The 13,748-nt window shown below is 50.2% G+C and overlaps 1 protein-coding gene and 1 long non-coding RNA gene across 3 annotated transcripts; both read right to left on the minus strand.

Annotated features, from left to right (window-relative positions):
• Window positions 1-3,369: 3,369 nt before the first annotated feature.
• On the minus strand, window positions 3,370-10,394 carry TCTEX1D4 (Tctex1 domain containing 4). 2 transcript variants are annotated; one of them, XM_029618319.1, is made up of 2 exons: window positions 10,219-10,394; window positions 3,370-4,943 (listed from the first exon to the last, which is right to left on the minus strand). In XM_029618319.1, exon 2 carries the CDS (start codon window positions 4,918-4,920, stop codon window positions 4,213-4,215), a length of 708 nt encoding a protein of 235 aa, XP_029474179.1. In that variant the 5' UTR covers window positions 4,921-4,943; window positions 10,219-10,394; the 3' UTR covers window positions 3,370-4,212. The 2 variants fall into 2 exon arrangements, with proteins under 2 accessions (XP_029474179.1, XP_029474178.1); XM_029618318.1 differs by having other exon boundaries at window positions 10,010-10,224.
• A 1,148-nt stretch (window positions 10,395-11,542) lies between these two features.
• LOC115100393 lies at window positions 11,543-12,108 on the minus strand. The gene is made up of 3 exons (XR_003859049.1): window positions 12,084-12,108; window positions 11,818-11,863; window positions 11,543-11,771 (listed from the first exon to the last, which is right to left on the minus strand). It is a non-coding gene; the product is annotated as an uncharacterized LOC115100393 (long non-coding RNA).
• Window positions 12,109-13,748: the final 1,640 nt, after the last annotated feature.

Raw genomic sequence — 13,748 nt, forward strand, 5'->3', positions numbered from 1 at the left:
GAAAATGCTACCTTGGATGTTCTGGACTTCAGCTTTCTACCTAAAAGCTTACATTTGGCTTTCAGAACCTCCCTCCCAAATCTTCCTGTATCAGTGCCTACATGTTCTCGACAGCTACCTCCCCACCATGGTCTAAAATCCTGCCTAGACCTGCCAAGTTACCAAGCGAGCCTCATGTCCAGCAGCCACTCAGCTATCTACCTTCCTAACGATCAAATCCCACACCATGACGGATGACCTAACCCTTCCCTCCTGGCCACATGCCCTGGGTGCCCCGTCCACGGTGTGAGAAGATGCTGCATCACCTGGAGAGCAGATCCTAGCTACAGCAAGGAGGCGCGCTGATTCCAGGTGAGTCTGCTCCTCCAAAGCAGCATGGGTGCTGCTGGCCCGGACTTGGTTGCTATGCCCCGAACATCTCCTCCAGATTTTAGGTAAATCCTGGATTGATTTTTAGTGTGAAAATGTCCCTTATCCTTTTGATATAAAAATATCAGCTGCAAAGGTGGGCAACAGCCTTTAACCACCTTCTCAAATTCCTGTGTGCTCTTTGCTGAGTTGCAGAGGACCGGCAGCTTATCCAGAGCGAGGTGTGTGTGTATAACATGCTTAGGTGCTTGGATCTGCTCTATAGGAAAACGAAGAACTACCCACGCTTCATAGAAAGATCACGTGCCCTGGAGAGTCACTGGCCCGTGGTGGAAGGGACAGTCCCAGTGCTTTATCTAACTTCTTTTTTTTTTGTCTGCCTCTGTCTTCTGGAAACTTCCTCCAGCTGAATTCATTTCAAAAGGGCTCCAGTCCCGGCTTCATTCTCATCAAATCCCTAAAACAACTAAAGGGCGGCCCTTGTGCAGCTGGCGGGATAGTGCTGGGGAAGGTTGTGGCTGGTGCCGTGACACAAAACTAAAGCAATCAGAAGCACCCTCAATGAGAACCAAAATCCGCCACTGTAGGGAGGCCTGGGCTCACCCCCACCTCTTCCATTTATTTCCTCAGTAACAAAGCACTGGTGGTTTCTGGGCAGTGCTAATTTGCATAGGGTAATTTACAAAGTGGTTATAACCTCCACCAAATGCAGCTAATTATTCCTTCCTGCAGGTGGAGATTTCCTTTGCAGCAGCTGCTCAAGACGGATGATGAAAAGCTGAGCATTAAAATGCAGGCCTGGTGCCCTCCCCGTTCTACGCCGGCCACCGGCGCACGAGGTCCTCATTCCAAGGCTGCCTCCTTTCCATCCAGGCCGTGAAAGGGACTTTCCTTCGGGATCTGCTGGGCTCGCCGGTGACCTGAACAGAATCCTGGGAGGCCTGGACATTTCTTATGTTCTTACTGGGCAGCAGGTGACCTACGGCCTGCTTCAGAGGGCAGGACCCCCGTGGCTTACCTGCACACACATGCTAACATGGCAGATGCATTTCAGAGGGTCCTAGCTACAGCTGGGAGGGACAGAATGAGGGCAAACTCAAAATATATTGGTCAATATGGTTCATTTAAAAAGAGAGAAGCTTTTGAGTATCTGGGGCCGGTGGATGCCCTCAGCCACACACACAGGAAGCAATGTGCTTAATGAGTTTTAGAATATGAGGGAGGTTTAACGAGCCTGTAATAAAAATGTTGGGAATGTGGGAGATAACTGTTGAAAGTGTTAATGGCTCTTTGTAATATTTTGGGCAGGGCGTGCAGAAGGAACACCGTGTGCCTCGCCCCTGTGTTGTCTTGTTTAAAGTCTAATAGAAAGGTTTGAACTTAAAATCAGGGCAGACTCATAGCAGGCTGAATGTGAAGGTCTTGTGGTGTCTGCCTGCGAGATCTTATTCACTGAGCTGCAGGCCAGATCCTCAGCAGGAGGCTGCAACAGCTGGAAGACGCTGAGCGGAGTGAAAAATCTCTTTATTATCTAAACGTCCACCTTCTGGGCAATGCAGAGCAGATTACATTGTACAAGTGTGTGAGGCACAGCGGGGGCTGCGGGAAGAGAGGTGGAGGTAGGGCCGTGGCACGCGTTCAGCACAAGGAATGGGATGGGATGAGGCCCTGGAGCTGGGAGCCGAAATCAGGGCTGGTACAGATCCTCGGGGGGCGGCAGCTGCAGGCCCCGAGGTGGAAGTGCATGGGGGGGGGCTCACAGGCTGCTGCTCTGGCCACCACCTGAAGATGGGATTTACTGCTACCAGGGAAGGGGAGGGAGGGAGAGGACTCAGAAAGGATCCATGGGCAGAGCTGGGATTTACTGCTACCAGGGAAGGGGAGGGAGGGAGAGGACTCAGAAAGGGTCCATGGGCAGAGCTGGGATTTACTGCTACAAGAGGAGGGAGGGAGAGGACTCAGAAAGGGTCCATGGGCATAGCTGGGAACGTTTGATTTCCTGTCACCCTGAAGTTGTTGCAGAAGCTTTCTCTCACACAATGGCACTCCCTCACCTACCTGCTCACTCACTTCTCTCCCTTGTCCACACACACGTGCACACTCACTTCTCTCCTTCCACACACACACATGTACTCACTTCTCACCCTCTTCCACACACACACATACACTCTCACACACTCAGCCCTCTCCCTTTTCCACACACACATATATACTTCTTGCCCTCTTTCATACATATACATGCATTCTCTCCCACACACACTCAGCCCTCTCCCTTTTCCACACACACACACATATACTTCTTGCCCTCTTCCATACATATACATGCACTCTCTCCCACACACACTCAGTCCTCTCCCTTTTCCACACACACATATATACTTCTTGCCCTCTTCCATACATATACATGCACTCTCTCCCACACACACTCAGCCCTCTCCCTTTTCCACACACACATACATGCACTTACTCCTCTGTTTTCCACATGTACACACTCACTTCTCTCCCTTGTCCACACACACATGCACATTCATTCTCTCCTTCTTCCACACACACATGTACTCACTTCTCTCCTTCTTCCACACACATACATGCACTCACTCCTGTTTTCCACATGTACACACTCACTTCTCTCCCTTGTCCACACACATGCACATTCATTCTCTCCTTGTTCCATACACACATGTTCTCACTTCTCACCCTCTTCCACACACATACATGCACTCTCACACACTCAGCCCTCTCCCTTTTCCACACACACACATATACACTTCTCTCCCTCTTCCATACATATACATGCATTCTCTCACACACACACACACACTCAGTCCTTTCCCTTTTCACACATACATATACACTTCTCTCCCTCTTCCATACATATACATGCACTCTCTCTCTTCCATACATATACATGCACTCTCTCTCTTACACACACACACACACACTTCTCTCCCTCTTCCATACATATACATGCAGTCTCACACACACACACACTTAGTCCTCTCCCTTTTCCACACCCACCACTACATGCATACACACACATATACACTTCTCTCCTTCTTCCACACACACACACACACACACATGCACTCTTACTGTCTCTTCTCTCCTCCATTCTCATTAGCCACTGGAGCCTCCTCTTTCCTCAGGCTCACAGGACATGTGTTCCACTTCCTCCTCCAGTAGCGTTGGCCTACTCTGCCCTTGTTTTATTTTTGGTGTGCGGCCCGACACTGTTGCTCCTCCTCCTGCGCCTTCACTTTCCCGCGATGCTCCTGCTCGTCTTTTTTTGCTTCCAGGGGCACAGGTACTGACGCTCCTTCCGACCCTTTCTCTTCTGGCTTTCTGCAGCAGGGCGCCTGTAGGTTTTGGGTGTTGGCCCGGAGACCCAGCAATTCGTTTTAGAATTCCAGAGTCTCCGGGCCAAATCCAGAGAGTTCCCAGGTAAGTCCATGGGGGGAGGGGATAGGAGTAAGAGGAGCTGCCAAGGGGGTTTTGAGGGTCACTGGGTACATGCCCATGGGGCCCATGCCCCTAATGTCGTCCTCACGTGGTCCATGACTCCTTGCACCTCTAAGGAGGCAACTTAGATGGGCTTCTCCTCTCCTTAAAGCCACCGAGGCGTCCAAATGCTGGATCTTTGGAGGGAAACGCCCTCCCCTGTTCCCACGGAAGAGGCCATGGTGGTGGTTGGGGGGGAGGGGCTGGACCCTATTGGACACGTTTGTTGCTGGAGGTAGTTCTGTCCCTCCAGAGGGGCACATATTCGGCACACGTGCGTTTCTGGGCGAATCCGGTCTGCTTTCGCCGTTTGGGGACAGGTTCGGTGGCAGCCGGTAGTAGGCCCTATTGGAAGTACAAACCGTGGACAGTGGCGACTGCGAAGAGCGACGCGTTGCTGTACGTAACCGAGGCAAAGTTGTCGTTCTCGTGATCCCAAAGGCAGCGGCTAGCTACCGTCAAGCCTTGGTTGCCCATCTGTCCCACAACCACATGGCAGACCAGCTTGTAGCGGGGTGGCATCAGCTCCTTCACCTTGCTGCGAATAAGGTCGGTGAGGCTCTGGGCCAGCTGCCCCGTGGTGACCGGGCTGTAGGCGGCGTCCCACAGGCGGCTCGTCAGCACGGACTCCAGGGCGCGCCGCACGCCGCTGGCGTTGAACCTGCAGGCCTCCTCCGGGGCCAGCCGGTAGGTGTTCTCGTACTGGGTTTCCTTGATGGGCTGGTAGAGCGGCAGGCCGGAGAAGCTGACCCTGCCGCAGTGCAGCCAGGGGCCCATGGACAGGCGCTTGCCGGCTGCTATGGACACGGAGTTTCTGCGGGGGAAAGGCGCGTTCAGGGTGCCCGTGACAGAACTCTGCCGGGACGGGCCCAGAGCCTTGCTATCCATGCTCCTCAGGCGCATGAGGGGCCGTGGCGGCGTCTCCAGGGACTGAGAGCTGCGACGGACAGAGAAGGACTCCGCCCTGGGGCGAGCCCGGGCGCCCTCCGCCGCCACAGCCTGGTTGAATTGGATGAGGGCCTCCTGGGACAAGGGGAGAGGCTTGTCTGCCATGCTGAGCGAGGCCGGTCCACTTCCTGTAGAAGCAAAGTGCAAAGAGGGCATCTCAGTTCCAGGCATTGAAACAATGTGCATTTATAAAACTTCTTCCGTGCAAACATGGTTACAAAGCACTTCCTGAGCTCGGGCAATGCAGCCATCGCTAGGGTGCAAACGCTAATATCTACTGTCAGCACCTGAGCTGCATGAGATAGTCCTGAACAGAGAAGGAAAAAGATAGCTATTCCGTTTTTACCTGACGTGTATTTGTGCAAACTGAGGCTCAGGGGGATAAAGTGACAGAGAGAATCAGTGATCCGGAAAGGTACCGGGACAAGTTCTAGCTACAGCAGCATGAGGGTGACAGAGCTGCCCTTCCTAGCCGGTGGGGCTGCTATTCTCGCCAGATTGTGAGCGCACGAATCAGGTCAGGTCTCGGCGAGCACTGGGGGGATTATGGGGTAAGATTCCAGCGCGCTCATCCTGCCACGGATTAGCAGGACCCCCCTTTCTCATGAGGCGTGCACCTGCCCCGGGGGAGAGGGGGCCAGACGCCGTAGCTCCAGGCCAGGAGAAAGCCTCTTGCATGGGGACCCCATCCCTGTTATGCAGTGGAAGATGCACTGCTCTCCTCTCTGCAGCTCGGGCCCCAGCACCCTGCCCTCCTGTGACTTCATCTGGCTTGCAGATCTGGGATGAGCGCCAGCAGAGGTGCACGGGTTTATGCAATACTGGCTCCTGTGCAACGAGGGATTTAAAATCTGCTGCCCCCAGGCACTGTCTCTCCCTCTTCTGACAAGAGACAGCAGGGCAGAAGGGCTCAGGCACAGCTGCTCACTCTGCCCCAGGCTCACAGGGGGAGGGGGGGGGGGCACGACTGGGGAGCAGAGCGACTTTCCTTGCCTCCCTACTGGGCTCTGCGGCCTCACCTCACCACCCTCCTCCGGTTCCCTGCACAGGAGAGGAGGGGGACAGGGCCGGTGCTAGCTTTTTTGCTGCCCACCCCCCTCCCCCATGATTCCTTCGTCTCCCTCCAGTAATCTGAGGCTCCTCCCTAGCCGGATCCACCCCCCCTCTCCTCTGGAGCTCATGGTCAGTGCAAGGGTGTAGGATCCCTTCCTCCCTGATCTCTGCACTGGGAGGGGAGGGCTTGAGCGGGAAGCAGGAAGCAGGACCTTCTCTGCTGAGTGAGATTCAGCAGAACTGGGAGGCAACTGATTTTCTGCTGCCCCCCCCCCCCCCCTAGGCACAGGCCTAGTGCTCCTATTGGCTAATCAAGGCCTGCACCTGTGTTACCTCCCCTGGTCCATCTGCCCCCAGGAAACAGCTTCAGTGAAATTGGCTGTAAAAAGCTGTAAGAACATAAGAAATTGCCATACTGGGTCAGACCAAGGGTCCATCAAGCCCAGCATCCTGTTTCCAACAGAGGCCAAAACCAGGCCACAGGAACCTGGCAAGTACCCAAACACTAAGAAGCTCCCTCCCCCTCCCCCTCCCCCTGTAAGTGTCAGATCCTGTTTGTATCCTTTCCTAAGGGCAAACCAAGGCTTCATTATACAGAGCCATGAACCAGCAGCCACTGTCACAGCTCAGCCAAACGCCACCCCTGGGTGTTAATGACTTAACCAGTGAGAGACTGCCAGATGTCCAAATGTTATTTAATTTCAAAAGGGCAGAACCAGCGCCAGGTGCCTTGCATCTAACCTGCTCATTCTGGGCAGACTTTGGCCCGGGTTAGATCTGATAAATCCTAATCCACTTTCTTTTTTTTTTTTTTTATTTACTCTTAAATTTTGAATAAGACAGAAAGGTGCCTGACATCCGGTATCAAACTAAACATCTATAACCTTTAGGAATACGCTGCCCACAACAGTTACATCCCCCGCTAAGAAACAAATAATACGACCAGCGTTCTTGCCGAATGGCATTGTAGATGGCACCAGTGCTTGGTTTCCCAGTAAGGATTATTTTCATAAAGCTGTGCACGCCAACTGGTAAGCGGCACCGTGACTCTGGCTGCTAACAGCATCCGTGAAACCACTTGCTTTAGTGCGGCCCCCAATAACCCAACAGTGCCACCTCCAGACAGAGGGCAACTTGGTAGCCCACCCCTCTGTATATTTCAGTAAAGAGCACAGCCCAAACGTTCTGCGCACGTGGTCATGCCACAGCCCCATCCACTGCCCGTGCACTGCAGAACCACTCCTGTGGCTGTCAGAGTGCTGAAGGGAGCAGCCAACGATGCCTGAGAGAAACTGCAAAACCTAAAGCCCAGGAAACACAGGAGACCGCCCTAACACAGCATCAGTGCCGATTCACTGGCTCCCCCGCCGGCCAGCTCGCTCTCTGCGGCTCAGGTGTACTCAACACTTTCCCCGTCAGTCCTCGGGGGCCACAGACACGAGCATGCATGAGAGAGGCGTGCATGCATGAGAGAGGAGCATGCATGAGAGAGGCGTGCATGCAGCCTGCATATCCCGGGGCTGGGAGGGAAATCGCACTGCCTTACTTCCAGTTCCAGGTCTCTCCTTGCCCTCTGCTCCCTTCCTCCCTCTCTGCTGTCCCAGCCTCCTCTCTCTCTCAGGCCCTCCAAGCTGCCTCTCCCATCTTCCTCTTTCACTCTGCTGTCTCTCCTCTGTTCTTTTCTGTTGCAGGTGAGATGTTGGGGTCTGTCCCATTTCCCTGATAAGGAAAGGTTTAATGTCCATCGCACTTAGCAGTATCTCCCCCTCTGGCAATTTGTTATCTTGAATTTTCTGCCCATCCCAAAAAGTCTGGCAAATCCCTAATGTCGAATTTCAAGGAGGAGACTCCCGGCCATGGCACCTGACAGCCTTTCGGGGGGGGGGGGGGGGGGGGAACAGTTCTGCATTGATCCCCAAGTTATCAGTAACGCTTCTGAATTCATGCTTTCCGGTCAGGAGGGAACTCTTATTTCTCTGTTTTTTAACATTACATTGGCCACCCTCCAATCTTCAGGTACAATGGATGATTTTAATGATAGGTTACACATTTTAACTAATAAGTTGAAATTTCATTTTTTAGTTCCTTCAGCACACTACGATGCATACCATCCGGTCCAGGTGATTTGCTACTCTTTAGTTTGTCAATATGGCCTACTACATCTTCCAGGTTCACAGTGATTTGGTTCAGTTAATCTGACTCATTACCCCTGAAAACCATCTCCGGAACTGGTATCTCCCCAATATCCTCATTAGAAAACACAGAAGCAAAGCATTCATTTAGTCTTTCTGCAATGGCCTTATCTTCCCTAAGAGCCCCTTTAACCCCTCTGTCATCTAAGGGTCCAACCAACACCCTCACAGGTTTCTTGCTTCAGATATATTTTAAAATTTTGAGTTTTTGTTTCTTGGCCAATTTCATTTCAAATTCTCTCTTTGCCTGCCTTATCAATGTTTTACACTTTACTTGACAATGCTTATGTTTTATCCTATTTTCTTCAGATGGATCTTTCTTCCAATTTTTTAAGGATTTTTTTTCACCTCCCCTTTTAACCATGCCGATAATCATTTTGCCTTCTTTCCAGCTTTCTTAATGTGTGGAATACATCTGAACTGCACTTTTAAGATTGTATTTTTAAACAATGTCCATGCCTGTTGAACACTTTTAACCTTTGCAGCTGCACCTTTCAGTTTTTTTTCTATTTTCCTCATTTTATCAAAGTTTCCCTTTTGAAAGTTTAGTGTTAGAGCTGCAGATTTACATATTATTCCCTTTCCAGTCATTAGTTCAAATTTGATCATGTTACGATCACTATTGCCAAGTGGCCCCACCACCATTACCTCTCTCACCAAATCCTGTGTTCCACAGAGAATTAAATCTAAAATAGCTCCCTCTCTTGTTGGTTCCTGAATCAATTGCTCCATGAAGCAGTCATTTATTACATCCAGGAACTTTACATCTCTAGCATGTCCTCATGATACATTTACCCAGTCAATATTGGGGTAATTGAAATCTCCCATTATTACTGCCCTGCCAAATTGATTTGCTTCCCTAATTTCTCTTAGCATTTCATCATCTGTCTGACCATTTTGGCCAGGTGGACGGTAGTATACTCCTATCACTATACTCTTACCCAACCAACATGGGATTTCTACCCATATAGATTCTACTGAGCATTTACTCTCTTGTATGATCTTTATCCTGTTGGACTCTATACCCTCCCAGACATAAAATGCCACACCCCCACCAAGTTGATCCTCCCTATCATTGTGATATAATTTGTACCCTGATATAGCACTGTCCCATTGGTTATCCTCCTTCCACCAGGTCTCTGTGATGCCAATTATGTCAATCTCATCATTTGCTGCCATACACTCTAACTCTCCCATCTTACTTCTTAGACTTCTGGCATTGGCATACAGACAGTTCAAAGTGTGTTTTTTGTTTGTATTAACAACCTGCTTTTCAGTTGTTAGGGATAATTTGGGATTCTTTAGCTCAGGTGATTTTTACTTATAGGCACATGGACCATGTTTGCTTTTATTGGAACCTCTCTGTTGGGATGCCCTAACTCTCTTGTTTCATTAGTGTCCTTCAAAGATACATCCCTCCGAACCATGCGCTGCTGAGTGACTGTCGGCTTTCCCCCTTGTTCTAGTTTAAAAGCTGCTCTATCTCCTTTTTAAAGGTTAGCGCCAGCAGCCTTGTTCCACCCTGGTTAAGGTGGAGCCCATCCCTTCGGAAAAGTCCCCCCTTTCCCCAAAAGTTTCCCCAGTTCCTTACAAAACTGAATCCCTCTTCCCTGCACCATCGTCTCATCCACGCATTGAGACTCCGGATCTCCACCTGCCTCTGGGGACCTGCGCGTGGAACAGGGAGCATTTCAGAGAAGGCCACCCTGGAGGCTCTGGATTTCAGCTTGTCAAACAGCGCTGTCTGAATTTTCAAGAAGGCTCACTCATCACCCAGTAAAAATATTGCAGGCAGTACATTTTCTATGCTTATCATAAGACCTGAGGGTAAGTGCACAGCCCAGCAGTTGCTGCCCAAAAGAGACACATGGGGTAAGCGGCACAGTGCGGCAGATACTACAATAAGAAGCTGGCAGGGCAGACTGGCTGGACCATCATTTCTAACTTACTCTTGTAAGAGATGCTTGCACGTATCGTCTCAGCCGTGCCTCCAGGTCTGCTCTTCCCTCCTCGGGGGGTACAAGTAGGGGAGGGCCTCCAGGGTTCCCAGACGAGAACAGCGCGCCCCCTGGGTGGGTTGCCAGCTGCAAACGTCTGGGACCCCGCGCAGCCTGCACGCAGCCCCCCTGCCTCAGCTCTGCTGCTGCTGCTGCCTTACCTTACTCCGGTGCAGGACTGGATGCCGGAGCCTCCTGGGCAGGGGCGATCATGCTGAGGTCAGGGCTCCCCCTCCAGCTCAGTAAATCATTGCCGGGGGCTGGCTCCGGGCCTGTTTTGCTTTTCTGCGGCAGTCGCCTTTGAAGCGCACAGGGGAGCTGCCAGGCAGCGCTTGCTAATGCATTCCCAGAGTGCTGAAAGCAGCTGTAACCGAGGTTATTTTATTTGTTTAGCACCCTCTGCTGCCTCGCCCCCAGCGAGTTACACACACACACAAAAAAAGCCAAACACATAACTACTATAGGCCATGGCAAAACAATTACAAACTCATAAAAACAGAATAATGCAGGGTGACCAACAGGTCAAGGAACGAGCACAGACCCAGGGTAGCTCTGAAGGAATCCCTGGGCTCAGCGGAGGGGGGGGGGGGGGGGGCTGCAATAAGGCACAATTCCCATTTATTTATTTATTATTTTTTATTTTTATATACCGATGTTCCTGTATAATATACATATCGCACCGGTTTACAGTGAAATCAAACTGATGCCTCTTGGGCAGCTTACAATGAAAACAGAATAATAATAAAGAACTTGGACAATAAGGAACTTGCAGATTTAACAAGCTTTAGGCTTTTAATCTGCCTTAATATCATTAGACAAGAACAGCAGCTCAGCCAGCTCGGGGGTGAATGCAGCGTTTGTGCAACAGCCCCTGGTGCTGCTCCATAATATTCCCTTGTGATAGGAGAGGCTTCTCACTCTTATCTCAAGGTAATCTACAATGTAGTTTCAGATATGATAAGTTCCTTCCCATAAGGGCTTCCAATCTAACTGGATAGCTGAGGCAGCAGGAGATACAGTGACTTACCCAGGGTCACAAGGACGGTCAGCGGGAGAAGGCTGCTTTCACCACTTCCTCCATCCCTATCCCTAGTGCAACACACTGAGGCGCGTCTCGTGTGAGGCTGCCCCTGGGAATCAGCTGGTCAAACTCTGTATCTGTTGTGTGTTGGAGACCTCTAAGGGGTTTTATACCTCAGAAATAAAGTTAGTGCTGCAGGAGGCAGCTGAAGGCTAAAGGTCCAGTTATTCACCCCACTCCCGGGCAGGGTCTTAATGCCCCTAGGCTACACAATCTCCTCTTTCAAAGAGTCAGTACCTGGTGACCATATTTATTTTGAAATATTCCACCTACAGTGATACATATACCTAAGCAGATCACCCAGCAACAAGAGTAAACAGGAGAAGAGAAACTACACAAATAAATTATCCGTACAAACTGACTCCTGCGGCTGGAACCTCTTTCCCTGCCCGCTCAGGGAGGCTGCTGCAGAGTCTGTTAGACTGCTCCAGCCCTGACCAGAAACCGTGCCTGCTGCCAGCTCCGATTAACCTCCAGCCCTGACCAGAAACCGTGCCTGCTGCCAGCTCCGATTAACCTCCAGCCCTGACCAGAAACCGTGCCTGCTGCCAGCTCCGATTAACCTCGTGATTAACCTCCAGCCCTGACCAGAAACCGTGCCTGCTGCCAGCTCCGATTAACCTCGTGATTAACCTCCAGCCCTGACCAGAAACCGTGCCTGCTGCCAGCTCCGATTAACCTCCAGCCCTGACCAGAAACCGTGCCTGCTGCCAGCTCCGATTAACCTCCAGCCCTGACCAGAAACCGTGCCTGCTGCCAGCTCCGATTAACCTCGTGATTAACCTCCAGCCCTGACCAGAAACCGTGCCTGCTGCCAGCTCCGATTAACCTCGTGATTAACCTCCAGCCCTGACCAGAAACCGTGCCTGCTGCCAGCTCCGATTAACCTCGTGATTAACCTCCAGCCCTGACCAGAAACCGTGCCTGCTGTCAGCTCCGATTAACCTCGTGATTAACCTCCAGCCCTGACCAGAAACCGTGCCTGCTGCCAGCTCCGATTAACCTCCAGCCCTGACCAGAAACTGTGCCTGCTGCCAGCTCCGATTAACCTCCAGCCCTGACCAGAAACTGTGCCTGCTGCCAGCTCCGATTAACCTCCAGCCCTGACCAGAAACTGTGCCTGCTGCCAGCTCCGATTAACCTCGTGATTAACCTCCAGCCCTGACCAGAAACCGTGCCTGCTGCCAGCTCCGATTAACCTCCAGCCCTGACCAGAAACTGTGCCTGCTGCCAGCTCCGATTAACCTCCTGAGATCGGACGCAGCTCCCCCGTGGATCGGACTTGTACAGGTGGTAGTGGCGCACCCTGAACTAGTAGTGGTTTCCAATGATGTCCCAGAAGTTAGCAGCAGGCAGGAGAGATCCAGTCAAGCTGGCAGCAGCAGATTATTCACCACCTGCTCCATTACAGGACCTGGTCAAGCGCTGTCAGGATCCCTACAAGCCACGCCTGGTTCATAACCCTAGTGAGAGGGAGACGGAGCAGGGGAGAGTTAGGGAGGTGAAGCTTTGGGACAGGGGCAACCGGAAGGAGAGGTGGAGAAGGAGGGGAGAGATCCGGGTGTGAGAGGGAAGAAATGGTGATGAAGGGGAGAGATTTAGATAAAGGGGGTGAAGCGCCTCTCCTCTGATGAGAGGCTACGCAGGCGAGGTCTCTTCAGTTTGGAGAAGAGACGGCTGAGAGGGGCAGGATAGACGTTTATAAAATCAGGAGTGGGTAGGACGGGTAGTTACCTTTTTCAATACTAAAACCATGAAACTGACAACCAGCAGATTTTAAACAAATTATGGAAAGTTTTTTGTTTTTTTTTAATTCTTTATTTCTGAATTTTTTTTCATTAATGTTACAAACATAGGGATTTATATTTCACACAAATACAATATCAAGCTGTCTCATTCACAATTACCATAGGCAAAAAAAAAAAGAAGAAAAAAAAAATAAATTTTTTTTTACAGCATATGATATATATAGAAACTAATTTAGGAAATAATAATACTCCCCTTAATAACAATAGCATAAAGAAATTGGGAGATCCAATATTTATCATTAGGACAAAACATGCTATATAATTTTCTAAGAAAGAAAAGAGGGAGAATTTTGTTTCATACTTATAATACTAGAGAATGGATTTTTCAGGCTGGTACTGTGTGACTGTCCAGCAGTTGTTTTAATTGGGCCGGATCAAAGAATATATATTTATTTTCTCCTAATCTCAAATGACACTTACAAGGAAATTGAATAATCATTTGACCCCCCAAATTCCTAACTGCCTGACTCAAATTTAGAAAATCTTTTCTACGTTTCTGTTTCTTTTGTAAGGTCTGGATAAATCCAGACCTTCTGCCCCAAATACATCTTCTCGCGGTTGCGGAGAAACATTTTTAAAATATTATCTCTATCTGAGGCAAATCTGAAAGTTACTAGGAGTGTCCCATAAAAATCTACTTGCTCCTCCAATGATGTTTCTAGGAACTGGGTTAAATCATCTCCAAGAGGTTGATCCAATGATATTTGATGTTGTTGTGGTGGTTTTTTCCTCAGTGACGTTGCAAAATATATATTCGAAATCGGTGGCAATACTTCTTGGGGAATCTGCAAAATCTCAATTA

The sequence above is a fragment of the Rhinatrema bivittatum genome, chromosome 10 (genome assembly GCF_901001135.1).
Source record: "Rhinatrema bivittatum chromosome 10, aRhiBiv1.1, whole genome shotgun sequence".
Taxonomy (NCBI): domain Eukaryota; kingdom Metazoa; phylum Chordata; class Amphibia; order Gymnophiona; family Rhinatrematidae; genus Rhinatrema; species Rhinatrema bivittatum.